This window comes from Vidua chalybeata, chromosome 34 (genome assembly GCF_026979565.1).
Source record: "Vidua chalybeata isolate OUT-0048 chromosome 34, bVidCha1 merged haplotype, whole genome shotgun sequence".
Taxonomy (NCBI): domain Eukaryota; kingdom Metazoa; phylum Chordata; class Aves; order Passeriformes; family Viduidae; genus Vidua; species Vidua chalybeata.
Genome location: NC_071563.1, coordinates 36,145 through 60,374, shown reverse-complemented (window position 1 = coordinate 60,374; position 24,230 = coordinate 36,145). Strand labels below are relative to the sequence as shown.

At 63.2% G+C, this 24,230-nt stretch overlaps 4 protein-coding genes and 2 non-coding genes across 9 annotated transcripts; 1 reads left to right on the top strand and 5 right to left on the bottom strand.

The window, feature by feature from the left end:
* Positions 1-217: 217 nt before the first annotated feature.
* Positions 218-9,166, bottom strand: BCAT2 (branched chain amino acid transaminase 2). Of its 2 annotated transcripts, XM_053968373.1 has the most exons (11): positions 9,128-9,166; positions 7,988-8,038; positions 7,182-7,382; positions 6,137-6,247; positions 5,200-5,319; positions 4,232-4,392; positions 3,382-3,524; positions 2,706-2,791; positions 1,455-1,595; positions 971-1,045; positions 592-713 (listed from the first exon to the last, which is right to left on the bottom strand). In XM_053968373.1, exons 1-11 carry the CDS (start codon positions 9,164-9,166, stop codon positions 675-677), a joined length of 1,167 nt encoding a protein of 388 aa, XP_053824348.1. In that variant the 3' UTR covers positions 592-674. The 2 variants fall into 2 exon arrangements, with proteins under 2 accessions (XP_053824347.1, XP_053824348.1); XM_053968372.1 differs by lacking the exons at positions 7,988-8,038; positions 9,128-9,166 and having other exon boundaries at positions 218-713; positions 2,710-2,791; positions 7,182-7,292.
* Positions 9,167-9,215: 49 nt separating this feature from the next.
* Positions 9,216-14,380, top strand: DHDH (dihydrodiol dehydrogenase). 3 transcript variants are annotated; one of them, XM_053968377.1, is made up of 9 exons: positions 9,216-10,510; positions 10,970-11,081; positions 11,586-11,749; positions 12,323-12,578; positions 12,944-13,068; positions 13,629-13,779; positions 14,047-14,157; positions 14,222-14,267; positions 14,301-14,334. In XM_053968377.1, exons 1-8 carry the CDS (start codon positions 10,307-10,309, stop codon positions 14,230-14,232), a joined length of 1,134 nt encoding a protein of 377 aa, XP_053824352.1. In that variant the 5' UTR covers positions 9,216-10,306; the 3' UTR covers positions 14,233-14,267; positions 14,301-14,334. The 3 variants fall into 3 exon arrangements, with proteins under 3 accessions (XP_053824352.1, XP_053824350.1, XP_053824349.1); XM_053968375.1 differs by having other exon boundaries at positions 14,222-14,380; XM_053968374.1 differs by having other exon boundaries at positions 14,047-14,380.
* A 57-nt stretch (positions 14,381-14,437) lies between these two features.
* RPL13A (ribosomal protein L13a) lies at positions 14,438-17,865 on the bottom strand. The gene is made up of 8 exons (XM_053968378.1): positions 17,771-17,865; positions 17,473-17,545; positions 17,184-17,249; positions 16,456-16,557; positions 16,120-16,205; positions 15,718-15,777; positions 14,948-15,070; positions 14,438-14,544 (listed from the first exon to the last, which is right to left on the bottom strand). The coding sequence occupies exons 1-8, from the start codon at positions 17,783-17,785 to the stop codon at positions 14,458-14,460; spliced, it is 612 nt and encodes a 203-aa protein (XP_053824353.1). The 5' UTR covers positions 17,786-17,865; the 3' UTR covers positions 14,438-14,457.
* LOC128802206 (small nucleolar RNA SNORD34) lies at positions 15,847-15,918 on the bottom strand. Its single transcript, XR_008435357.1, has one exon. It is a non-coding gene; the product is annotated as a small nucleolar RNA SNORD34 (small nucleolar RNA).
* Positions 17,335-17,413, bottom strand: LOC128802205 (small nucleolar RNA Z195/SNORD33/SNORD32 family). Its single transcript, XR_008435356.1, has one exon. It is a non-coding gene; the product is annotated as a small nucleolar RNA Z195/SNORD33/SNORD32 family (small nucleolar RNA).
* A 313-nt stretch (positions 17,866-18,178) lies between the features above and the next one.
* On the bottom strand, positions 18,179-24,204 carry SLC17A7 (solute carrier family 17 member 7). Its single transcript, XM_053968393.1, has 12 exons — positions 24,106-24,204; positions 22,883-23,105; positions 22,445-22,563; positions 22,250-22,364; positions 21,639-21,726; positions 21,403-21,489; positions 21,097-21,236; positions 20,468-20,614; positions 20,005-20,137; positions 19,650-19,760; positions 19,182-19,309; positions 18,179-18,713 (listed from the first exon to the last, which is right to left on the bottom strand). Exons 1-12 carry the CDS (start codon positions 24,165-24,167, stop codon positions 18,441-18,443), a joined length of 1,626 nt encoding a protein of 541 aa, XP_053824368.1. The 5' UTR covers positions 24,168-24,204; the 3' UTR covers positions 18,179-18,440.
* Between the last annotated feature and the right edge of the window lie 26 nt (positions 24,205-24,230).

Here is a 24,230-nt window from a genome sequence, read left to right as displayed (position 1 = left end):
GTGGGATATTCGGGACATTTGGGGACATTTGGGACATTTGGGATATTTGGAATATTTGGGATATTTGGGATATCTGGGGATATTTTGGGGGATATTTGGGATTTTGGGGATTTTGGGGACATTTGTGTCCACGTCCCTCCCCCTCCGCCCCCCCCGCCCAACAGCCCTGTCCCCCATTAATGCCCCCCAACTAATTAATTTAATTAATTAACCAATCCATCATTAATCGCTGTTTATTATTAACGACCCCCGCTGACCTTTGGTGGGGGAGGGGTCCCGGCTGTGGGGGGAGGGGTCGTTTAAGGCTCTGCAAGCACTGGGGGGGGGAGGGGGGTCCCAAGGCACTGGGGGGGAGGGGGAGGGGCGGGACCCCCCAAATTGGGGAGGAGGGACCCCAAAACCGGGGTGGGGGAGGGGAGGGGTCAGCTCAGAGTATTGCACGGGGGGGGAGGGGCTGAGCTGGGGAGGGGCTGGGGGGGATTTGGGGACCCCCCCTCCCAAAAAGGGTCTGGAGTGGTTTTTTTTTGGGGGGGGAGGGGATTTGGGACCCCCCAGAGAGGGATTTGAGGGTGGGGGAGGGGAAGTCCGGGCCCCTCCCCCATTTTTGGTGCATTTTTGGGGGGTCCCGTGACCCCCCCGGAGTGTCCGGTGCTGGTTCTTTTTTTGGGGGGGGGTCACACGGGCTGGGCCCACGGGCTGGGGACGCGGCCGTACTGGGGGGGGACAAAAAGGGGGAGGGGGTCACACCCCAGGACCCCCCGTTTTCCCTTTCCCATTTTTCCCCAATTTCCCCCCAAATTTCCCCCAATTTTCCCCCAATTTCCCCCCCAATTTCCCCCCCAATTTTCCCCCAAATTTCACCCCAATTTTCCCCCAGATTTTCTCCAATTTTCCCCCAATTTTCCCCCCAAATTTCCCCCCAGATTTCCCAGTTTTCCCCAAATTCCCCCAAATTTCCCCCAAATCTCACCTGGATGTCGCTGAGCTCCCGCAGGAACCTCCCGGCCACCTCGGGGCCGTTCTCCATGGTGGGCACCGCGTGCAGCTTTGGGGGGGGGGGGGTGGGGGGGTCACCGGGACCCCAAAACGCCCCCCGGGACCCCCAACCCCCCCCCAAATTCCATCCAATCCCCCGGGACCCCACAAACCCCTACAAGAGCCCACAACCTCCCCAAAAACCCTCCAGGACCCCCAAAATTCCCCCCGAACCCCCAGGCCCTGTAACCCCCCGAACCCCCAGGACCCCCCCGGACCCCCAGAACCCCCCCAGACCCCTAGGACCCCCCCCGGACCCCACAAATCCCCACAACCTCCCCAAAAACCCTCCAGGACCCCCAAAATTCCTCTCGAACCCCCAAAATTCCCCTCGAACCCCCAGGCCCCGTAACCCCCCGAACCCCCCCGGACCCCGAGGACCCCCCCCCAGCCCCCCCGGCCCCCCCGGCCCCCCGAACCTTGTCCTGGTACAGGATCTCCCCCACGGGGCAGACGACGCAGGCGGTGCCGGCCCCGAACATCTCCCGGAGCCGCCCCCCCCGCAGCGCCCCCAAAACGCTGCCCATGGGCAGGGGGGCCTCGCGCACCTCGAACTCACCCTGGGGGGCACATTTGGGGGGGTCGGGGGGGGTCCCGGTGAGCCCCCCACCCGTCCCCGCCGCGCCCCCGGGGCGCAGCGATCCCGAAAGCGCCCGGAATCCTCCCGAAATCTGCTCCGGGCCCGCCAAAAATCCCAAAAATCCCCCGAAATCCGCTCTGGGCCCGCCAAAAATACAAAAAATCCCCCGAAATCCTCCCCAAATCTGCTCCGGGCCCACCAAAAATCCCAAAAATCCCCCGAAATCCTCCCCAAATCTGCTCCGGGCCCGCCAAAAATCCCAAAAATCCCCCGAAATCCTCCCCAAATCTGCTCCGGGCCCGCCAAAAATCCCAAAAATCCCCCGAAATCCTCCCCAAATCTGCTCCGGGCCCACCAAAAATACAAAAAATCCCCCAAAATCCTCCCGAAATCTGCTCCAGGCCCGCCAAAAATACAAAAAATCCTCCCCAGATCCTCCCGAAATCTGCTCCAGACCTGCCAAAAATCCCGAAAATCCCCCAAAATCCTCCCCAAATCTGCTCCGGGCCCGCCAAAAATACAAAAAATCCTCCCCAGATCCTCCCGAAATCTGCTCCAGACCTGCCAAAAATCCCGAAAATCCCCCAAAATCCTCCCCAAATCTGCTCCGGGCTCGCCAAAAATCCCCCAAATCCCCCCCCCCCCCAAATCCTACCTAACACTGCCTGACCCCCAAAAATCCCCCAAATCCCTCCCAAATCCTCCTGAAATCTGCTCCAGACCTGCCAAAAATACAAAAAATCCTCCCCAAATCCTCCCGAAATCTGCTCCGGGCCCGTCAAGAATCCCAAAAATCCCCCCCCAAATCCTTCCTAACACTTCCCTGACCCCCCAAATCTCCCCCAAAAATCCCCCAAATCCTCCCCAGACCCCCCAAAATGTCCTGAATCCCTCCCCAAATCCTCCCAAACACTGCCTGACCCGCCAAATCTCCCCCAAATCTGCTCCGGGCCCGCCAAATTCCCCCCCAAATCCCCCCCAAATCCTCCCTAACACCTCCCGACCCCCCCCCCATCTCCCCCAACCCCCCGGAGCCCTCCCCAGGTCCTGTCTGGAGCCCCCCGAGCCCCCCGAGCCCCCGGCCCCGCACCCACTGCCGGGCCAGCTCCAGGAGGCTCTGCCGGGTCACCCCGGGCAGGATCAGCCCGTCCAGGGGGGGGGTCACCAGCTCCAGCCCTGGGGGGCAAACGGGGGGGGGGGGCGGGGGGGCTCGGTCACCCCCTGACCCCCCCCTCCCCCCCCCGGGACCCCCAGACCATTCCAGAACCGCCCCCCACGACCCCTGAAATTCCCTAAAATTCCCCTTTACCCCCACCCAGGACCCTCAGGGACCTCCCAACCCCCACCCCCCCCAGGACACCCCAAACCCCCCCTGGGATCCCCCCAAATCCCCCCAGGACTGCCAGGACCCCCCAAACCCCCCTGGGATCCCCCCAAATCCCCCCAGGACCCCCCCCTCAACCACCCACTGGGATCCCCCCAAATCCCCCCAGGACTGCCAGGACCCTCCCAAAACTCCGCCCAGGACCCCCCAATCCATCCCAAATTCCCCCAGGACCCCCAAACCCCTCCCAATCCCTCCCAAAACCCCTCTGGGACCTCCCAGAATCCCCCGGCGATCCCCCCAATCCCTCCCAAAACCCCCCAGGATGCCCCAAATTCCCCTCAAATCCCCCTGGGACCCCCCCCAAACCCCCCCGGGACCCCCCAGTCCCTCCCAAATCCCCCCGAGGACCCCCCCGGACCCCCGAAATTCCCCCAAGTACCCCCGTCCGGGCGCTCCCAGAAGACGAAGAGGTTCATGGTGCCCACCTCGGTCAGGTGCCGCTCGGGGCCGTGCAGCCACAGCACCTGGTGGCACCCGCGGGCCCGCGCCGCCTCCTGCAGCTCCAGGCACGGCCCGTAATTCCTGGGGGGGGCGCGCCGCTTGGGGGACCCCCGAAAATCCCCCAGAGCCCCCCGGAAAATCCCCCAGAGCCCCCCCGGAAAATCCCCCAAAGCCCCCCCGGAAAATCCCCCAGAGCCCCCCCGGAAAAATCCCAAAATCCCCCTAAGAAAAAACCAACCGCCCTCTCAAAAAAACCCCAAGTCCCCCCAAAAATACCCCAAGCCCCCAAAAAACACCCCAAATCCCCCCCAAATCCCCCAGTGGTCACTCTGCAGTGGTCAGTCCCCCCTGCAGTGGTCACTCCCGCTGGTCACTCCCGGTGGTCACTCCCACTGGTCACTCCCAATGGTCACTGAGCAGTGGTCACTCTCCTCAGCGGTCACTCCCGGTGGTCACTCCCGGTGGTCACTCCCAATGGTCACTGGGCAGTGGTCACTCCCCTCAGTGGTCACTCCCTGATGGTCACTGGGCAGCGGTCACTCCCGGCGGTCACTCCCACTGGTCACTCCCAATGGTCACTGGGCAGTGGTCACTCCCCTCAGCGGTCACTCCCGCTGGTCACTCCCGGTGGTCACTGAGCAGTGGTCACTCCCGGTGGTCACTGCCACTGGTCACTCCCAATGGTCACTGGGCAGTGGTCACTCCCCTCAGCGGTCACTCCCGCTGGTCACTCCCGGTGGTCACTGGGCAGCGGTCACTCCCGGTGGTCACTCCCGCTGGTCACTCACCCGCCCAGCTTGCAGTGTCCGGCGCCGCCGGGCCAGGCGCGCGCGTGCCGCGGGTCCGCCAGGAGCCGCACGGGCCCGAAGCCGCTGGGGAAGTACGGCCCGACCGGGCAGAGCAGCACGAAGAGCAGCGCCCGCCCGGGGGGCGCCACCCCCAGAGCGGGCTGGGGGGGGGGGCAGGTCAGGGACCCCCCGAAAAATCCCCAAAATCCGATAAAATATGCTAAAATCCCCAAAAAAAACCCCCAAATCCACCAAAACCGCCCCAAAATCCACCCCAAAACCGCCCCAAAATCCACCCCAAAACCGCTCCAAAATCCACCCCAAAACCGCTCCAAAATCCACCCCAAAACCGCTCCAAAATCGCCTAAAACCGCCCCAAAATCCACCCCAAAACTGCTCCAAAATCCACCCCAAAACCGCTCCAAAATCCACCAAAACCGCCCCAAAATCCACCCCAAAACCGCTACAAAATCGCCTAAAACCGCCCCAAAATCCACCCAAACCCACTCACTACATCCACAAATCCACCAAAATCCACCAAAACCGCCCCAAAATCCACCCCAAAACCGCTCCAAAATCGCCTAAAACCGCCCCAAAATCCACCCAAACCCACTCACTACATCCACAAATCCACCAAAATCCCCCCAAAATCCCCCCAAAACCCCCTCGCAAACTCCCCCAAAATTCCCCAAAATCCCCTGAAAAACTGCCCCAAAATCCCTCAAAACCGCCTCAAAATCCACCCAAAATCCCCCTCAGGGCCCCCCATACCCCCCTCAGGACCCCCCAGATTCCCCCAAAATTCCCCCAAACCCCCCTCAGGACCCCCCAAACACCCCCAGGACCCCCCAAATTCCCCGAAATCCCCAAATGCCCCAACACCCCCCCAAAAATCCCCCCAAATCCCCCTCAGGACCCCCCAAATTCCCCCAAAATTCCCCCAAATCCCCCCCCGGACCCCCGCGCACCTCGGTGCCGATGAGCGCGGGCCGGATGTAGAGGCTGCTCCGGGGGTCCCGGGGCACCCAGCGCCCCTCGAGCCGCACCAGCGCCCGGATGCACTCGAGCAGCTCCCGCCCGTCGAACTCCTGCGGGAGCGGCACTGGGAGCACTGGGAGCACTGGGAGGGGACTGGGAGGGACTGGGAGGGACTGGGAGGGAAAACCCCCGCGCGTTTTGGGTGAAACCCCCGCGTTTTGGGTGAAAAGCAGCGCTTGGAGGGACAAAATTGGCACCGGGAGGGACTGGGAGGGGACTGGGAGGGACTGGGAAGGACTGGGAGGGATTGGGAGGGGACTGGGAGGGACTGGGAGGGGACTGGGAGGGACTGGGAAGGACTGGGAGGGGACTGGGAGGGACTGGGAGGGGACTGGGATTTTTTTTTTTTTTTTTTTTTTTTTTTTTTTAATTTTAATTTTTTTTTTTTTTTTTTTTCCAAGGTTTTTGGAGATTCTCGGGTTATTTTGGGGTGCGGGGGTTTTGGGTTATCTCAGGGGTTTTTCTTTTTGGGGGTTTGGGCTTATTTTGGGGTTGTTTTGGGGGGGTTTGGGGTTATTTTGGTGGTTAATTCAGGGGGGTTGGGGTAATTTTGGGGGTATTTTGGGGGTTATTTTAGGGGGTTATTTTGGGGGTGTATTGGGGTTATTTTGGGGGGGTTGGAGTTATTCTGGTGGTTATTTTGGGGGTTATTTTGGGGGGGTTGGGGTTGTTTTGGGAGGTTTTGGGGTAGTTTTGGGGTCATTTTGGGGTCATTTTGGGGTCGTTTTGGGGGGATTTGGCGTTGTTCTGCGTGGGGTTTGGGGTTATTTTGGGGATTATTTGGGGGTTATTCGGGGGCTATTCCGGGGTGGTTTCGGGGTGGTTTCGGGGTGGTTTTGGGGCTCCCCGGGGGCACACCCCACTCACGGGCAGGCAGACCCTGCGGGCCGATCTCTGCATCCTCTCCATGTTCAGCTCGGGGCGGAAAAGCCGAATTTTGTCGTCGTCGCCCCGAAAAGCCTTGAGCCCCTCGAAGAGCTGCGGAAAGGGGGGGCCGGGGTTTGGGGGGTCCCGGGGTTTGGGGGGGCCCGGGGTTTGGGGGGGCCCGGGGGTTTGGGGGGGCCCGGGGTTTGGGGGGGCCCGGGGGTTTGGGGTGGTTTTGGGGTGATTCTGCGGGGTTTTGGGGTGTTTTTGGGTGTTTTTGGGTTATTCTGACCACCATGGCAAAGCGCCGGGTTTGGGGTGATCCTGGGGCTTTCCAGGCTGTTTTTGGTGTGATTCTGGGGGGTTTTGGGGTGTTTTTGGGTGATTTTGGGGTGTTTCTGACCTCCACGGCGTAGAGCCAGGTTTGGGGTGGTTCTGGGTGATTTTTGCGTGATTTTGGGGTGATTCTGGGGTGTCTCTGACCTCCACGGCGTAGTGCCGGGTTTGGGGTGTTTTGGGGTGTTTTTGGGGTGTTTTTTGGGTGATTTCAGGGTGATTCAGGTTGTCTCTGACCTCTACGGCGTTAGTGCCGGGTTTGGGGCGTTTCTGGGGGTTTTCAGGGTGTTTTGGGGATGATTTCAGGGTGATTTTTGGGGTGATTCTGGGGTGATTTCAGGGTGATTTTGGGGTGCCTCTGACCTCCATGGCATACTGCCAGGTTTGGGGTGTTTTTGGGATGTTTTTGTGTGTTTTTCGGGTGATTTTGGGGTGATTCAGGCTGCCTCTGACCTCCACGGCGTAGTGCCGGGTTTGGGGTGTTTTGGGGTGTTTTTGGGGTGTTTTTTGGGTGATTTCAGGGTGATTCAGGTTGTCTCTGACCTCTACGGCGTAGTGCCGGGTTTGGGGCGTTTCTGGGGGTTTTCAGGGTGTTTTGGGGATGATTTCAGGGTGATTTTTGGGGTGTTTTTGGGGTGATTTCGGGGTGATTTTTGGGGTGTTTTTCGGGTGTTTTTGGGGTGATTTCAGGGTGATTCAGGGTGCCTCTGACCTCCACGGCGTAGTGCAGGGCGGACGAGGCCGGGTGCAGCCGCAGCTCCTGGAAGGGGCGGATCTGGGGGCGCCCCCAGCCCCCGGCGCGGCTCCACTCCACCGTCAGCATGTGGTCGGTGAAGACCCTCCCAAAAACGAGCTCCTGGGGGGCCGGGGGCGTCCCGGGGGCCCCCGAGCGCTCCAGCTCCAGCTCCGAGGCCTGGGGGGGGGGTTGTGGGGTTTGTTTGGGGTCATTTGAGGGGGGATTTGGGGTCATTCGGGGGGGATTTGGGTCATTTGGGGGGGATTTGGGGTCATTCGGGGGGATTTGGGGTTTATTTGGGGGGGTTTGGGGTCATCCGGGGGATTTTGGGGTTTTATGTGGGGGACGTTTGGGGTTTGGGGTCATTCAGGGCGTTTTCGGGTCATTTGGGGGATTTGGGGTCATTTAAAGGGATTTGGGGTCATTCAGGGGATTTTTGGGGTTTGGGGTTATTCGGGGGGGTTGGGGGAATTTTGGGGATTTTGGGGGTGTTTGGGGTCATTTGGGGGGTTTTGGGGTCATTTAAGGGGGGTTTTGGGGTTTTATTTGGGGGATTTTTGGGGTTTGGGGTCATTCGGGGAGATTTTGGGGTCACTTGGGTTTTTTCCGGGGCTTATTTGGGGTATTTTTGGGTTTATTTTGGGTTTATTTGGGGTTTTGGTGTTTATTTGGGGTTCTGGGGTATATTGGGGTTTATCTGGGGTTATTTGGGGTATTTTTGGGGTGGTTTTGGGTTTCTTTGGGGTATTTTGGGGGTATTTTGGGGGTTTTGGGGTCCTCACACGGAAGGTGCTCTTGTAGCCGCGCCGGGGCCGCAGCAGCGTCGTCAGCACCTGGGGAGGGGCACAAACTCCCAGTTTGCCCCAGTTTACCCCAGTTTACCCCAGTTTGCCCCAGTCTGGCCCTGGTTTATCCCCTTTTGGCCCCAGTTTGTCCCATTTCACCCCAGTTTGCCCCATTTCAGCCCAGTTTGCCCCAGTTTGCCCCATTTCAGCCCAGTTTGCCCAGTAGCCGGGAAGGCGTGGCCATGGGGGGAGGGGTCCAGGCCCTGCCCCTCCCCCGCCCCCCCCCGGCCGGACTTTGACCCCCCCCCAGCGCCGCCATCGCGGGAGAGCGGCGGGACTGGGAGCACTGGGAGCGACTGGGAGCACTGGGAGGATCTGCGGGGGCACTGGGAGGATCTGGAGGGGCACTGGGAGCACTGGGAGCGACTGGGCGGCACTGGGAGGGACTGGGAGAGACTGCGAGCGACTGGGGGGCACTGGGAGCGACTGGGAGGGACTGGGAGCACTGGGAGGATCTGCGGGGGCACTGGGAGGAACTGGGAAGGCGTTGGGAGCACCGGGACGAGCACTGGGAGGACTGGGACGGTCGCTGGGAGGGGTTGGGGGTCACTGGGAACGGCTGGGGGGCACTGGGAGCACTGGGAAAGGGGCACTGGGAGCACTGGGGGGGCACTGGGAGCACTGGGAGCACTGGGATGAGCCTCAGTAGGGCCTGAGTGGAACTGGGAAGGTCCAGCGGGAACTGGGAGCACTGGGAGGGGCTCCAGTAGGACCTGGGAGGGGACTGGGAGGGGACACTGGGAGCACTGGGAGGGGTTACTGGGAGGGGTTACTGGGGTTACTGGGAGGGGGCACTGGGGTTACTGGGAGGGGGCACTGGGGTTACTGGGGTTACTGGCAGGGGTTACTGGGGTTACTGGGGTTACTGGCAGGGGTTACTGGGGTTACTGGGGTTCCTGGGGTTACTGGCAGGGGTTCCTGGGGTTACTGGGGTTACTGGCAGGGGTTACTGGGGTTACTGGGGTTACTGGGGTTACTGGCAGGGGTTCCTGGGGTTACTGGGGTTACTGGCAGGGGTTACTGGGGTTCCTGGGGTTACTGGCAGGGGTTACTGGGGTTACTGGTTCCCCCTCTCACCGCTCCGCCGCCCCGGGACCGCAGCGCCGCCGCCGCCATCGCTCCAGGCCCCGCCCCTGCCTCTCTGCGCCAATGGGAGCGCGCCGCTCTGCCCCGCCCTCGCCGCCAGCCAATAGCAGCGTGCCGTCCCACCCCGCCCCCGCCCGCAGCCAATCGGCGCGCGCCGGCCCGCGACGAATCAGCGAGCGCCATTCGCACCCCGCCCCCAAAAGCCACGCCCCCAGCCGACAATAAACGCAGCCGTTCATCCGCCGCTCATTTGCATATAGGCCACGCCTCCCACGGCCACCGACCAATGGGAGCGCGGCGTCGCGCGGAGGGGGCGGGGCCCCAGCACGTGCGGGGAAAGGGCCACGCCGCGGAGGGGACCCCAGGACCCCCAAAATCCCCAAAATTCCCAAAAAAGTCCCCCAATTTCCCCAAATCCAGGGACCCCCGAAATCCCCACAATCCCCCAAATCCCCTGAAATCCCAAAAATCCCCAAATCCCCCAAAATCCCCCAAAATCCCCCAAATCCTTAAATCCCCCAAATCCAGGGACCCCTGAAATCCCCACAATCCCCCAAATCCCCTGAAATCCCAAAAATCCCCAAATCCCCCAAAATCCCCCAAAATCCCTCAAATCCCCAAATCCCCCAAAATCCCCCAAATCCTGGAATCCCCCAAATCCCCAAATTCCCGCAGTCCCGGGACCCCCGAACCCCCCCCGGTCCCCCCCACGGGGTCTCCGGGGCAGCCCCTGCCCCCCCTCCCCCCTTTGGGGTGCCCCCCCCGCCCCTCCCCCACCCGCGCGTGGGTGGGGGGAGGGGCGTGGGAGCTTCCCACGGCTGGGGGAGGGGCGGGCGCGGCCCCGTTCGTGCCCCGGCAGGTGCGGGACGGCCGGTACCGGGATCGGGATTGGGACCGGGATCGGGATCGGGATCCGGATCGGGACTGGGCTGGGATCAGGACCGGGAATTCGATTAGGATCGGGATCAGCACCGGGATCGGCACCAGAACTAGCACCGGGCTGGGATCGGGACCGGGACCGGGACCGGGAACGGGAACGGGAACGGGAACGGGAACGGGAACGGGAACGGGAACGGGACCGGGACCGGGATCGGGATCGGGATCGGGATCGGGATCGGGACCTGGACTAGGATCGAGACCGGGTCGGGGGATTGGGATCGCGACTGAGACATGGACCGGGACATGGATCGGGATCGGGACCCGGATCAGGACCGGGATCGGGACCGGGAAGCGGAGCCGTGTCCCGCCCCGGGGCCCCCCAAAGCCCGGCCCGGGCCGCCCCCCGGCCCCACGCGCTGGGGCATCTGCTCGGCCGGGGCCATCAGCCACGACTTCGTGCTGGCCCTGCAGACCCTGCCCGCCTCGGAGCACACGGTGACCCCCCAAAATCCCCGGGGGCCCCCAAATCCCTGGGACCCCCCAAAATCCCTGGGAGCCCCCAAAATCCCGTGGGAGCCCCCAAATCCCTGGGAGCCCCAAAAACCACTGGGACCCCCCAAAAACTCCTGGGAGCCCCCAAAAACCCCTGGGAGCCCCCAAATACCCCTGGGAGCCCCCAAAAACCCCGGGACCCCCCAAAATCGCTGGTAGCCCCCAAAACCCGTGGGAGCCCCAAAATCCTGGGTGTGTCCCCAAAAGACCTGGGTGTGTCCCCAGAAATCCTGGGTGTGTCCCCAAAAACCCTGGGTGTGTCCCTCCCCCACCGTCGCGTAACCCCCATTGCCCTGATGTCCCAAGCATCGGGATTCCCTCCCGATCCCCTAAACCCGGGGGGATTTTGGGGTGCCCCCGGGATTTTGGGGTGCCCACGACCCCCGGCCGTGCCCCCCGCAGGTGGCGGCCGTGGCCGCGCGGGATTTGGGGCGCGCCCAGGCCTTCGCCCGGCACTTCGGGGTGCCCCGAGCCTACGGATCCTATGAGGAGCTGGCCGAGGACCCCGACGTGGGTGAGACCCCACAGGGGACCCTACAGGGTTTGGGGTGTCCCGAGAGGATTTCGGGGTTTTCTGGGGGGCTTCTGGGTGTTCTTGGTGCTCCCCGATGAGGTTTTTGGGGACGGGGGGGTTTGGGCTATTTTTGGGATGTCCTCCTCAGATGTGGTACATGTGTGGGAGGGGTTTTGGGGTCGGGGGTTTTATGGGGTTTTTTGTTTTGGTTTTTTGTTTGTTTGTTTGTTTTTTGGGGTCGGAGATTTTACGGGGTTTTTGGGGGGTTTGGTTTTTCTGTTTGTTTTTTGAGGTTGGGGCCGTATGGGGTTTTTGGGGGCTTTTGGCTTTTTTGTTTTTCGGGGTCGGGGGTGTTTTGGGGTTTTTTGTGGGGGAATTTGGGGTTTTTTTGTTTGTTTTTCGGAGTCGGGGCCGTATGGGGTTTTTGGGGGGTTTTGGCGTTTTTGTTTTTGGGGTGGGGGGTGTTTTGGGGCCCCCTGAGGCCGTTTTTGGGGGTCCCCGCAGACGTGGTGTACGTGGGGGCGGTGAACCCCGCGCACCTGCCCGCGGGGCTGCTGTTCCTGCGCCGCGGCCGCGCCGTGCTCATGGAGAAGCCGATGGCGCTCGGGGCCCGCGAGGTCGCGCAGCTCGTGGGGACGGCGCGGGAGCGCGGCGTGTTCCTGATGGAGGTGCGGCCGCTCCCAGTGCTCCCAGTGCTCCCAGTCACCCATTCCCGGTGCTCCCAGTGCCCCGTTCCCAGTGCTCCCAGTGCCCCTTTCCCAATGCTCCCAGTCACCCATTCCCAGTTCTCTCAGTGCCCCCAGTGCTCCCAGTGCCCCTTTCCCAGTGCTCCCAGTACTCCCAGTCCCCCATTCCCAGAGCTCCCAGGCCCTTTCCCCCCATTCTCAGCCATTCCAGTTCCCCCACTACTCCCATTCCCAGTGCCCCCAGTACTCCCAGTGCCCCCAGTCCCCCCCAGTAGCCCCATTCCCAGTGCCCCCAGTACTCCCAGTGCCCCCAGTCCCCCCCAGTAGCCCCATTCCCAGTGCCCCCAGTACTCCCAGTGCCCCCAGTCCCCCCCAGTAGCCCCACTCCCAGTGCCCCCAGTCTCTCCCTCAGGGGTTCTGGACCTGTTTTTTCCTGGCCTGGCGCTGCCTGTGCCCTCCAATCCCCCCCCAGTGCCCCCAGTAGCCCCAGTCTCTCCCAGTAGCCCCATTCCCAGTCCCCCCAGAGCCCCCCAGTACTCCCAGTCTCTCCCGCAGGGGTTCTGGACCCGTTTTTTCCCCGCCTGGCGCCGCCTGCGCTCGCTCGCGGCCGGGGGGGCCCTGGGGACCCCCCTGGTGCTGCGGGGGGAGCTCGGCTTCGCCCTGGGGGGGGTCCCGCGGCTGCGCGAGCCGGGGCTGGGTGGGGGGGCCCTGCTGGACCTCGGTGGCTACGGGCTGCAGATGGCACTGGCCCTGCTGGGGGGGGGCCAGCCCCCCACCCGCCTGCGGGCCCACGGCGTGCTGCACCCCACCGGTACGGACCGGGGGCACTGGGAGCACTGGGAGGGGACTGGGAGGGGATTGGAGGGCACTGGGAGCACTGGGAGGGGACTGGGGGGGACTGGGAGCACTGAAAGGGGATTGGAGGGCACTGGGAAGGGGGACTGGGGGGCACTGGGGGCAGTGGGAGGGGACAGGAGGGCACTGGGGGGCACTTTCCCCATCCCCCGCCCCTTTTTCCCCATTTCCCCCCATTTTTCCCCCATTACTTTCCCCATCTCCCCATTTTTTCCCCTTTTCCCCCATTATTTCCCCATCCCCCCCACATTTTCCCCCCCATTATTTCCCCATTCCCCCCTCCCCATTTTTCCCGTTTTCTCCGTTTTTCCCGTTCCCCAGGCGTGGACGAGTCGGTGTCGGTGACGCTCGAGTTCCCGGGGGGGAACCTGGCCGCGCTCACCTTCTCCATGGCCGCGGAGCTGCCGGGGGGGGCGGCCCTGGGGGGGCCGCGGGGCTGGGCCGAGGTGACCCCAAAAACTGGGGAGGGCTGGGGGGGGGGGGGGGGGGGGGGGGAAGAAGGTGAAAATCTCAGGGATGAAAATCCCAGATTTGGGGAGGCTTCAGAGGGAAAACCCCAATTTTAGGGAGGGGCTTTTTTTTGGGGGGGGGGCGTTTTAGGGTTTTTCCGGTTTTTTGGGGGGGTTTATTTTAGGATTTTTTTTTTTTTTATTGTGGTTTTTTGCGGGGGGGGGAGTTTATTTTAGGTTTTTTGGGTTTCTTCGGGGGGGTTTAGTTGTTAGTTTTTTGGGGGGGTTGGGTTGTTTTGAGAGTTTTAGGGGGGCAGTTGAGTTTTAGGGTTTTCTTATTCAGGGTTTTTGGGGATTCTGGGGAATTTTTGTGTGTTTGTGTGGAGGTTTTGTGTTTTTTTTTTTTTTTTTTTTTTTTTTGTTATGAGTTCTTTTGCTTCCGAGCATTTTTTGGGGTGGGGGCCATTTCTCTGCTGTGCACTCAAGGTGTTTTTCGAAGCCAGGGTTCGTTTTTGGGGTTTTTTGGGGCACCCCTGACCCCCCGTGCCCCCCCACAGCTGCCCAGCCACATGAACTGCCCCACCGAGCTGCTCTGGGGGGGTCGCCGCGAGCGCTTCCCGCTGCCCCCCCCGGCCGAGCCCCTCAACTTCCCGCACAGCACCGGGCTGCGCTACGAGGCACAGCATGTGCGGGAGTGCCTGCTGCAGGGTGAGACAGCGGGGTTTGGGGGGAAAACGCGGGGTTTGGGGTGAGACAGCGGGGTTTGGGGGGAAAACGCGGGGTTTGGGGGGAAACTGCGGGGTTTGGGGTGAGAGCGGGGGGTTTGGGGTGAAACAATGAGGTTTGGGGTGAAACCCCCTGGTTTCGTGGTAAAACCCTGGGTTTTGTGATAAAACCCCGGGTTTTGGGGTGAAACCTCAGGGTTTGGGGTGGCCTCGGGCTGTCCGGGGGTGCTGACCCCGCAGGTGCCCCCAGGACTGACCGAGAGCCCGGAGATGCCGCTGGCCGAGAGCGAGGTCATCGCGCGGCTGCTGGACGAGGCGCGGGCGCAGGTGGGGGAGCGACTGTCCGGAGCGGCCACTGACCCTCCCGAGTGACCACTGGAGTGACCACTGACCCTCCCGAGTGACCTCTGACCCTCCCGAGTGACCACTGGAGTGACCACTGACCCTCCTGAGTGACCACTGGAGTGACCTCTGACCCTCCCGAGTGAGCACTGGAGTGACCACTGACCCCCCCAGGTGACCCTGGAGTGACCATGGCTGCTCTGGCGCTGCCTGCCCGCGGTTTAATAAAATCTCCAAAACCTCTGAAACCTCCCCAAAACGCGTCCCGGTCGCTCCCAGTAAGAGCCGGACGCTCCCGGTCCGTCCCAGTTTGGGTTTATTAGAGCAGCAGCCCGTGCTGCCGCAGCACCGCCGTGAACGGCGCCGCCTTCTTCTCCGCGTTGCGCTCGGCCCGGCGCCGCAGGCTCTGGAAACGGGGCGAGAAACGGGAGAATCGGGAAAAGGGAAAAAAACAGGAAAAAAACACGGAAAAAATGGGAAAACCTGGGTTTGATAGGGCCCCAATTCCTCCCACCCTGAATTCCAATGGGAATTCCAATGGGAATTCAGGTCTTGCTCCCTGGTTTGAGGCTTTCACCTGGTTTTACGACTTTTTTTCCGGGCTTTTAGGACTTTTTTCCTTGTTTTAGAACTTTTTTTCCAGGTTTTTAGGACTTTCCCACCCCATTTTCCATCCCTGTCAGTTTTTTGGAGTCCCACCCCCAAATCCTGGGGTTTTCCCTGCCTGGCTTTCGACCCTCCCCCTGATTTGGGGGTCCTCCCTCCCCCATCCCGAGGGATTTTGGGGCGTTTTCCCCGTTTTTCCTCACCATCATCTTCCTCTTTTTGTTGTACCGGAGCTTGGCCTTCTCCTTCCTCTTCTCCTCCAGGGCCTCGGTCACGTCCCGGTACTTCCAGCCCACCTCATGCGCCAGCCGGCCCAGCACGGCAAACTGGGGGGCACTGGGAGCTTGGGGGGGGCCCAGAACCCCAAACCCGCTCTCCAAACCCATAAAACCCCCCCCAATCCCATAAAACTGCCCCAAACCCCCCAAAATACCACAGAGCTCACCCAAATCTCCCTAATGCTTCACCCAAATCCTATAACCCCCACCCAAATCACACAAAACCCCCTAAAATCCCAAAAACTCCCCCTAAAATCCCAAAAACTCCCCCCAGAAATCCTGTAACCTCCCTGAAAAAATCCCATAAAACGCCTAAAAGTCATAACCCCCCCTAAAATCCCATAAGGTCTCTAAAAAAATCCTATAAAACCCCCTAAAATCCAATGAACTCCTTAAAAACCGTTATAAAACCACCCAAAAAAAACATAAACCCCCTAAAAAACTCATAAAACCCCCAAAAATCCTGTAACCCCTACCAAAATCCCATAAAAAAAACCCAAAATCCCATCAACTTCCTAAAACACGCCCATAAAGCCACCTAAAAGTCCTGTAACCCCACCAAGATCCTATGAAACCCCCTAAAATCCCATAAAACCCCTGAAAAATGCCACAAAAGCGCCTAAACCCCATAGAGTCCCTAAAAGGATCCCCTAAAAGCCCCCAAAACCCCCCCGGAGCCCCTCCCCGCCGCTCACCTTGCGCGTGGGTTTGAGCCGGATGATTTTGAGGGCAGCCGGCACCACCATCCGCTTCCTCTGGAAAATCCGGGAATTTCGGGGTTTTTGGGGGTTTTGGGGGCGGGGCCGTGGGGAGGGCGGGGCACCGGGTGTCTCAGGATTTGGGGTTTTTCTCAGCAGCAGTCGAACAATGTAGGTAAAAGTGACATCACAGACACCGGGGCTCGTTCTGGGGGATTTGGGGGGGTCTGGAAGAGGAATTTGGGGGATTTGGGGGGTTCTGGAGGGGGAATTTGGGGAAGATTTGGGGATTTGGGAGGTTCTGAAGGAGGAATTTGGGGGGTTCTGGAGGGGGAATTTTGAGGAAGATTTGGGGGGGGTCTGGAGGGGGAATTTGGGGGATTTTGGGGGGGGTCCAACCTTGTCGTAGGGCGGGGGGATCCCATCGAACACCTTGAGCCGCTCCAGGGCCGCCTGGCCCCGCTTGGTCTTGTGGGGCAGCATCCCTGGATTTGGGGTGAAACCGCAAATTTAACATCTCTGAATTTGGGATTAAAGCGCAAATCTAACATCTCTGAATTTGGGGTTAAAGCACAAATTTAACATCTCTGATTTTGGGGTGGGAGCACCGGGATCGGGGCAATTCCCGGCCCGGGGTTGGTTTTGGAAGAATCAGAAAAAAAAGGAAAAAAAAGCCAGGAAAAAGCCAGGAAAAACCCGGAGTTTTTGGGGAGGGGTCCCGGGGGTCCTGCTCACCTCGGACCGTGCGCCAGAAGATCCTGCTGGGGGCTCGGAAGTGGAAGGGGCCCCGCGAGGGATTGGTGTTCATCCTCTTCCTCAGGAACGCCAGGAATTTCACTGCGGGGGGAAATGGGGGAAAACCCCTCAAAAACGGGGGTTCGAGGATTGCCGGGGTGGGAAAAAAAGGGGTCAAATCCCCCCAAAACGGGGCTGGGAACTTCACCGGCATGCACAGAGTGATTTGGGGAATGGGAAAAAAGCTCAAATCCCCCGAAAGGGGGCCGGGGTGCACAGAGAACCTTCAGGAAACTTCCCACAACTTCTGCGCGACCCAAAACCGCCGGGATCGTCCCCAAAAGCCGGGATCTCCTCCAATTCCCGGGATCTCCTCCCATTCCCGGGATCCCCTCTCATTCCCGGGATCTCCTCCCATTCCCGGGATCCCCTCCGATTCCCGGGATCTCCTCCCATTCCCGGGATCTCCTTCCATTCCCGGGATCCCCTCCCATTCCCGGGATCCCCTCCCATTCCCGGGATCTCCTTCCATTCCCGGGATCCCCTCCGATTCCCGGGATCTCCTCCCATTCCCGGGATCCCCTCCCATTCCCGGGATCCCCTCCCATTCCCGGGATCCCCTCCGATTCCCGGGATCCCCTTGCATTCCCGGGATCTCCTCCCATTCCCGGGATCTCCTCCCATTCCCGGGATCCCCTCCCGACCCCGGCACGCCCCGGCAGACTCACGCTTGTTGCGGTAGAAGTTCCCGGAGATGTTGATGCCCTCGCAGCGAACCACGACCACGCGGCGGCCTGGGGACAGCGGGGCCCGGGCGGGTCAGGCCGAGCGCGGGGCCCGGCCCGGTTCCCCCGCGCTGTTCCCGAGCCCCGGAGCCCCCCGCGCTCAGCTGGTAGTGCATGGAGGCGGCTCTCATTGTCGCCAAACTCGACAGCCGAGAGGGCTCATCACGGCGCGGGGGGCCCGGTGACCGCGGGGATTGCCCCGGTGGCCCCGGGGAAAGGGTCCCGCACTCACCGAGCAGCACCTGCTTGGCCACGATCGCCGCCAGCCGGCCCAGGAGGTGCCCGCGGCCGTCGATCACCAGAACCTGCGGCGCGGGCGGCACCGGGTGAGGCCTCGCGGCGGCCGGGCCCTACCGGGGCTAGGCCGCACCGCGGGGCCTCCACGTGGCCGCGCTCCGCGCCTCCTCCCGCCGCCCGCCATGCGGCTCCCCGCAGCCCCCGCAGTGCCCAGCCCCTCCGCAGACCCCTCCGGAGCCCGGCCGGGACCCCCCAGACCGCCCCGGAGCGCCCCCGGTCCCCCCGCGCCGCACCCGCGGCTCCGCCATGGCCGCCGCCCGCTCGCCAAAGAGGCCCCGCCCCCTGCGCGCCGCGGGGTCGCCCCTTCCGGCGGCGGGAGGGCGGAAGTGGCGTCACGCCGGGAGGTGCCACTGCGGGCGGAAGTGACGGCAGGGTCCTGGCCGGAAACCCTCCCAGTGCTCCCAGTCCCTCCCAGTGGCCCTCCAGTATGGGTAGGAGCCACTCGCCGACCTCCCAGTGCTGCCCCAGTAACCTCAGAGCCCCGCCCAGTACGTGCAGTACCGCCCCGGTGCCCCCAGGAGCTGTCCCAGTCCCTCCCAGGAGCTGTCCCAGTCCCTCCCAGTGCCCCCAGGAGCTGTCCCAGTCCCTCCCAGGAGCTGTCCCAGTCCCTCCCAGTGCCCCCAGTACAGCACTGCACGCTCTCCAGCGGCCGCTCCTTGTATTTATATATGTACAGCGGGGGGGCCCCGGCTCTCGGGGCTCTCGGGTGCACGGGACAAGGGCCGGGGGCTCCCCGGTGCCCTCGGGACGGGGGCCGGGGGCTCTCGGTGCCCTCGGGACGGGGGCCGGGGGCTCTCGGTGCCCTCGGGACGGGGGCCGGGGGCTCCCGGGGCTCTCGGCGCTCCCCGGGGCTCTCGGGGCGGGGGTCTCTCCTTCGCAGCACGCCCCCGCGGCCGTCCCGCGTCACCCGTGCGGGGTCCCGGGCGCCGGGGTGGTGCCGGTGGCCCCGTAGCTGGCGGGGGGCCCTCCCGGCGGTCCCCCCACTCCTCCTCCTTCCTCGCCCTCCTCCTCCTCCTCCTCCTCCTCGTCGCCGCCCGGCGCCAGTGGCTCCGCCTCCTCGCGCGGCGGCTCCGCCCACGGCTGCGGCTCCCCCGAGGCGAAGGCGCCGTAGAAGGCCACGCCCCCGTAGTGCACGAGCGCGGCGATCAGGAACACCCACTGCCACTCCTCGCGCGTCTGCGCCAATCAGCGCCCGCCGCGCGGCCAGGGGGCGGGGCCGAGGAGGGGCACGAATGGGGAGCGCGGGAAAGCGGCGCGGCCAAGGGAAGGGCGGGAAATTGAAAAAAGGGAGGGGCCAACGAAAGTGTGCGGGGCTAAGCATAGAGTGAGTGACAGGGGGCCGGCGCGACCCCCAAAATTCCTGTGTCCCCCCAGGTGCCATTGTCCCCCATGTCCCTCTGTCCCCACATCCCTCTGTCCTTCCACGTCCCTCTGTTCCCACATTCCTCTGTCCCTCTGTCCCCTCCACGTCCCTCTGTCTCTCCACGTCCCTCTGTCTCTCCATGTCCCTCTGTCCCCTCCACGTCCCTCCATGTCCCTCTGTCTCTCCATGTCCCTCTGTCTCTCCATGTCCCTCTGTCCCTCTGTCCCCCCCTGCCTCCCGCTGTCCCCATGCCCCCCGCTGTCCCCGCGTTGTCCCCGCACCTTGTGGCGCGTCAGTGCCCCCACGATGAGGGGACACACCATGCCGGACAGCGTCCCCACGCCGTTGGACAGCCCCATGAGCACGCTGGCGTAGCGCGGGGCGATGTCCAGGTGGTTCACGTTGAACCCTGGTGCGGGGAGGGGACACAAGTGTCGCCTGCGTGTCACCCGCGCGTCCCCCGCCCCGAAAAACCCCCACAAAACACCCCAAAATCCCCCACAAAAAAACCCACAAAGCACCCCAAAATCCCCCACAAAAAAACCCACAAAGCACCCCAAAATCCCCCACAAAAAAACCCACAAAGCACCCCAAAATCCCCCACAAAAAAAACCACAAAGCAGCCCCAAAATCCCCCACAAAAAAACCCACAAAGCACCCCAAAATCCCGCACAAAAAAACCCACAAAGCACCCCAAAAACCCACACGAACCCCCCCCCAGCCCCCGCCCCGCTGTCCCCTGTCCCCACCGGAGATGGCGAAGCCGCTGAAGCCCACGGCCAGCACCAGGAAGGAGATGGCCACCGCCCGCGAGTGCGAGTAGCCCACGACCAGCAGCAGCGTGGCCTCCATGCCGAACCCTGCGTGGGGGGACGTTGTCACCCGCTGTCCCCTCCATGTCCCCGCTGTCCCCCCCCGTTTCCCCACTGTCCCCTCTGTCCCCCACTGTCCCCTCCATGTCCTCCCGTGTCCCCGCTGTCCCTGCTGTCCCCTCTGTCCCCCACTGTCCCCTCTGTGTCCCTGCTGTCCCCCCATGTCCCTGCTGTCCCCTCTGTCCCCCGCTGTCCCCCCGTGTCCCTGTGTCCCCGGTGTCCCCGCGCTGACCGCCGCAGTTCATCATCTTGCGGACGTTGGTGGTGGACATGAGCCCCCGCGAGCGCAGGAAGTCGGCGATCTGGCCGCCGATGGGCACCACGATGGTCATCACCAGGTGCGGCAGCGCCGACAGCAGCCCCACCTGCCGGGGACGGGGTTTGGGGCGTTTTGGGGCGTTTCCTGGGGTTTTTGGGGTGTTTTTTGTGGGTTTTTTTGGGGTGTTTTGTGTTGGTTCTTTGGGGTGTTCTGTGGGTTTTTTTGGGGTGTTTTTTATGATGTTCTTTGGGGTGTTTTTTATGGGGTTTTTGGGGTGTTTTGTGGTTTTTTTTGGGGTGCTTTGTGTGGGTTCTTTGGGGTTTTTTTTGTGGGGTTTTTGGGGTGCTTTGTGGGTTTTTTGGGGTGCTTTGTGTGGGTTCTTTGGGGTGTTTTGTGGGTTTTTTTGGGGTGTTTTGTGGGGGTTTTTGGGCCCGACCTTGCTGATCTCAAAGCCGAAGACCTCCTCGAAGTAGGCGGGCTGGCTGATGAGCAGCAGGTAGAAGGTCCAGCTGCGGCAGAAGTTGGCCACGATGATGGCGTAGACGGGCATTGAGGTGAAGAAGTGGCGCCAGGGCGTGGCCAGCTGTGGGCAGGGAATGGCCACTGACCGGCTGACCGGTGGCAGTGCCCCCCACGCCACCCCCAGCCCGGGTCCAGCCCCAGTTCCCACGGGACGGAGCACCTGGACATTGCTGGTGGCCTCGGTGGCCCCAGGTGAGGTGGTCACAGCGACCCCCCAGTGACCCCCCAGTGACCCTTGCCCCCTGTGACCTCCTCCCGACTGCTGGTGACCCCCAGGGACCCCCCCAGTGCTCCCAGTGCCCATCCCAGTGCTCCCAGTGCCCGTCCAGTGCTCCCAGTGCCCATCCCAGTGCTCCCAGTAACCCTCCAGTGCCCCCCCCAGTGCTCCCAGTGCCCGTCCCAGTGCTCCCAGTGCCCGTCCCAGTGCTCCCAGTGCCCATCCCAGTGCTCCCAGTAACCCTCCGGTGTCCATCCCAGTGCTCCCAGTGCCCCTCCCAGTGCTCCCAGTGCCCGTCCCAGTGCTCCCAGTGCTCCCAGTCTGACCAGCAGCGGGTTGCTGCCCACGCTCTCGCCGATGCTCTCCTCGATGTACTTGCGCTCCTCGGGGGAGATGGTGGGGTGCTGCGCCGGGCTCTCGTAGGACACCAGCACCCAGAAGAGATACCAGAGCACCCCGAAACTGCCTGGGGGGCACCGGGCTCACCGGGGGCACGGAGAGGGGAATTGGGGGCACTGGGGACACTGGGAGGGGTCACCGGGGGCACTGGGGACACTGGGAAGGGTCACCAGGGGGTCCCGGGGGGGTCTCAGAGGGTTTTGGGGGTCCCGGGGGGTTTCCGGGGGTCTCACCGTAGACGTAGAACACGGAGCTCCAGCCCGTGTACTGCACCAGGACCCCGGCCAGCGGCATGGCCACCACCGCCCCCGCGTACGAGCCTGCCGGTACCACAGAAAGGCCGTGGTGGCCCCCCAGCCCCCCCGGTAGCCCCCCTGAGCCCCCCGATAGCCTCTGGTACTGCAGAAGGCCGTGGTGACCCCCCAGCCCCCCCGGTAGCCCCCCTGAGCCCGCCGGTAGCCCCCGGTACCGCAGAAGGCCGTGGTGGCCAGGCGGCTCCGCTCCAGGGGCGGCGCCCACTTGCTCCAGATGCCGTGACAGGCAGGGTAGGTCACACCCTGCCGGACAAGGGCGGGGTCAGCACGGGCCACGCCCACCCGGGCCACACCCTGATGGGCACGGTCCAGGGACACCAAGGGACACACCCAACCCCGGCCACGCCCCCCGGCCACGCCCTGGCCAGTGAGAGTGTAGGAATGGCCACGCCCCAACCTCAGTAGCTGAATACCAAAATCCACCCAGAAACACCCCGAAACACCCCAAAACACCCCAAAACCACCCCGAAAACACCACAAAAACATCCCAAAACAGCCCAAAAACACTGCTGAAACACCCCACGGCAGCCCAAAACACCCAGAAACACCTTAAAAACACCTCACAGCAGCCCAAAACACCCGAAAATCAACATGAAATGTCCCCAAACACCCCAAAGACACTCGAAAACCCCCCAAAACCGCTCCTGCCCTTTCGTATTTATGTGAAAACACCCCAACACCACTCCAAACCCCCCAAGCCCTCCAGGTGATCTCCTCAAACACCTGAAAAACGCCTGAAACACCCCCAAAACTGCCCTGCCCTGACCTCGACCAGCCCCTGCATGACGCGCACGGCGATGACGCAGCCGACGTGGGTGCGTGCGGCCGACGGGATCAGCATGTTCAGCACCGAGGTGGACACGATGGCCAGCCCGAACACCCTGGGGAGGGGACACGCAGGTGACGGCCACCCCCCTGGGGCCACCTGCAGGGCCGGCCCCGCCCCCGGGGCCACACCCACCTGTTGGCGGCGAACTTCTGTGCGATGAAGCCGCCGGGGATCTGCGTGACGATGTAGCCCCAGAAGAAGGAGCCGTGGATCATCCCCACCGTCTCGGGGTCCCAGTTGAACTGGGCGTGCTGGGGGAGGCCGTGGAGGGGTCAGCGGGGGGCGGGGGGGGACACGCCCTGTGCAGGTGTGCTCCCCCCACACCTGTCTGTGTCCGTTGTCCTGCAGATACCCCAGACCTGTCCCCCCTGCCGCGGTGACCCCAGACCTGTCCCTGAGCCCTGCTGCCCCTTTACCTGCCCAGGCCCATTAATAAATTAATAAATTAATTAATTTACCTGGAGCCCATTAATGCTCTCTGTCCGTGGCTGGGGTTGACCATGCTGACCCCATACCTGACCCCATTCCTGACCCCACAGGTGACCCCACAGGTGACTCCTGCCCCCGTACCTGCCCGTGGCTGGGGTTGACCATGCTGACCACGGCCACGCCCAGGTTGCAGCGGATGCCGAAGCTGATGCAGAAGCCGATGCCGCAGAGGATGGCGATGCCGTAGCGCCGGGGCAGCCCGCAGAAGGTGCAGTCCAGCACCGGGGGCCGCGCTGCGCTCGGGGGGGCGCCCCCCGAGCTCAGCTCCAGGCTCTCGGGGTCATCCTGGCGCCGCTCCAGGAACCTGCGGGGGTCAGCGGGGGGCTGCAGTCCCGCCCCCCGAGCCTCCCGTGTCCCTTTCCCCCTGCCCATGTTCCCCATGTCCCGTGTCCCCCTGCCGTGTCCCCCGTGTCCCCCTGCTTCCACCCTGCCGTATCCCTCCATGTCCCTTTCCCCCTGCCGTGTCCCCAGGTCCTCCCGTGTCCCCCGGCCATGTCCCCCGTGTCCCCTGTCTCCAACCCATGCACCATGTTCCCTGTGTCCCTTCTCCCCCTGTGTCCCCCTGCCACGTCCCCCCGTGTCCCCCCACTATGTCCCCCTGTGTCCCCCGCCATGTCTCCCGGTCCCCCTGTGTCCCCCTGCCACGTCCCCCCGTGTCCCCCGCCGTGTCCCCAGGTCCCCCCGTGTCCCCCGCCGTGTCCCCCGCCGTGTCCCCAGGTCCCCCCGTGTCCCCCTGCCACATCCCCCCGTGTCCCCCCACTGTGTCCCCCGCTGTGTCCCCAGGTCACGTCCCCCGTGTCCCCCCGTGTCCCCCCACTGTGTCCCCCTGTGTCCCCCGCCATGTCTCCCGGTCCCCCTGTGTCCCCCTGCCACATCCCCCGTGTCCCCCCCTGTGTCCCCCGCCATGTCTCCCGGTCCCCCCGTGTCCCCCTGCCACGTCCCCCCGTGTCCCCCGCCGTGTCCCCAGGTCCCCCCGTGTCCCCCCCGCAGCGCCGCTGGCAGCAGATTAAAGCCTCTAAATCCCCCGTGGTGGCGGCGCCGGGGAGGGGACGAGGACAGCGATGGGGACACGCGTGGCACGGACACGAGTGGGCTTGGGGGGGGGACGCGCACACACGTGTGAGGGGCACCCAAAACCCCCCAAAACCCCAGCAAGCGACCCGACCCCAAATTCCCCCTGGGCTCTCGCGGTATTTTTAAGGTGACAAAGCCACAACCGGCCCGGGTGCCAACCTCCCCCCTCAAGCCTGACCCCCCAGGACCCCCCCCCCAATGTCCCCGTGCCCCCAAATTCGGGGTCTCACCTGTGCAGGCGGCCGAGCCCGGCCCCCAGCTGCCGCCGGAATTCCTCCTTGTTGAATTCCATGCTGGCTCAGGGCACCATGACCCCGGGGGGACCACCGGGAACCCCCCCCCACCACGACACCTC

Bases quoted from the DNA above. Each gene is read 5' to 3' on its own strand.
- BCAT2 (XM_053968372.1), bottom strand. From the start codon at position 7,292: ATGCTGACGGTGGAGTGGAGCCGCGCCGGGGGCTGGGGGCGCCCCCAG. The intron at 6,248-7,181 runs GTCAGAGGCACC...CCCTTTCCGCAG, and splicing joins CCCTGCACTACGCCGTGGAG to CTCTTCGAGGGGCTCAAGGC. The intron at 4,393-5,199 runs GTGCGCGGGGGT...CCCCCCCCCCAG, and splicing joins CCGCGCTCATCGGCACCGAG to CCCGCTCTGGGGGTGGCGCC.
- DHDH (XM_053968375.1), top strand. From the start codon at position 10,307: ATGGACCGGGACATGGATCGGGATCGGGACCCGGATCAGGACCGGGAT. The intron at 13,069-13,628 runs GTGACCCCAAAA...GCCCCCCCACAG, and splicing joins GGCCGCGGGGCTGGGCCGAG to CTGCCCAGCCACATGAACTG. The intron at 13,780-14,046 runs GTGAGACAGCGG...AGGTGCCCCCAG, and splicing joins GCGGGAGTGCCTGCTGCAGG to GACTGACCGAGAGCCCGGAG.
- RPL13A (XM_053968378.1), bottom strand. The intron at 16,558-17,183 runs GTGAGTCTGCCG...TTCCCCCCGCAG, and splicing joins GAACTTCTACCGCAACAAGC to TGAAATTCCTGGCGTTCCTG. The intron at 15,778-16,119 runs GTTGGACCCCCC...CGGATTTTCCAG, and splicing joins TCCCCCCGCCCTACGACAAG to AGGAAGCGGATGGTGGTGCC.
- SLC17A7 (XM_053968393.1), bottom strand. From the start codon at position 24,167: ATGGAATTCAACAAGGAGGAATTCCGGCGGCAGCTGGGGGCCGGGCTC. The intron at 23,106-24,105 runs GTGAGACCCCGA...TGACCCCCGCAG, and splicing joins GGGCTCGGCCGCCTGCACAG to GTTCCTGGAGCGGCGCCAGG. The intron at 21,727-22,249 runs GTCAGGGCAGGG...CTTGTCCGGCAG, and splicing joins TCATGCAGGGGCTGGTCGAG to GGTGTGACCTACCCTGCCTG.